The 545-nt window shown below is 56.7% G+C and overlaps 1 protein-coding gene across 1 annotated transcript in view; it reads left to right on the top strand.

Moving 5' to 3' along the window:
* Window positions 1-230: 230 nt before the first annotated feature.
* The window catches only part of PDHB (pyruvate dehydrogenase (lipoamide) beta), a 5727-nt gene continuing 5412 nt past the window's right edge, over window positions 231-545 (top strand). The window contains exon 1 of the mRNA XM_017732325.1: window positions 231-300. Within this exon, the coding sequence (XP_017587814.1) occupies window positions 231-300 (70 nt within the window). The remainder of the gene's footprint in view (window positions 301-545) is intronic.

The following is a 545-nucleotide window of genomic DNA, read 5'->3' as shown; positions in this document are numbered from 1 at the left end:
TTCAGGACTTGTGATAATAATTCGGGTTTATCCATGTACTTTGTTTCTGTGATATTAACCAGTGTTTTTCCAATGAGGAAACAACGCCTCTGAACAGTTTTGGCGGCAGGCAGGTGTCAGAAACACCGAGCCTCCCTGCACACACTGATGGGGCTTAGCACACACACGGACCAAGGAGTGACAGCAAGATGGGACAGAAATCCCATCAAGATCCCCCCCGAAAGCCCAGAATGGGATTCAGGGCTTCAGCAAGAGCCGAGAAACAGCCGTTTCCATCCCAGAGGAGCCAACGAGTTCGTGGTAAAAGAACTCTCCACCGGATCACAGTGATTCAGCAAAGACGCTGGAAATGAACCCGTTCTGCCTCTCTCCCCGCAAGTGACCCAAGAGGCCACGGCCTCACCCCCATCCCAAAACAGACTCCCAGCTCTGCCTCCTCTCCCCGTGGGGCAGCAGGACCCGCACCCCTCCCCGCCCGGAGCGAAGCCCATGGGTCCCAGACCCTCCCTGCCAGAAATCACCGCCGGGCACCGCGGCTCCCACCA

The sequence above is a fragment of the Corvus brachyrhynchos genome, unplaced genomic scaffold, assembly GCF_000691975.1.
Source record: "Corvus brachyrhynchos isolate BGI_N302 unplaced genomic scaffold, ASM69197v1 scaffold4, whole genome shotgun sequence".
Lineage (NCBI taxonomy): Eukaryota > Metazoa > Chordata > Aves > Passeriformes > Corvidae > Corvus > Corvus brachyrhynchos.
Note: the sequence above shows the minus strand (reverse complement) of the source record. Positions and strands in the feature narration are given on the sequence as shown.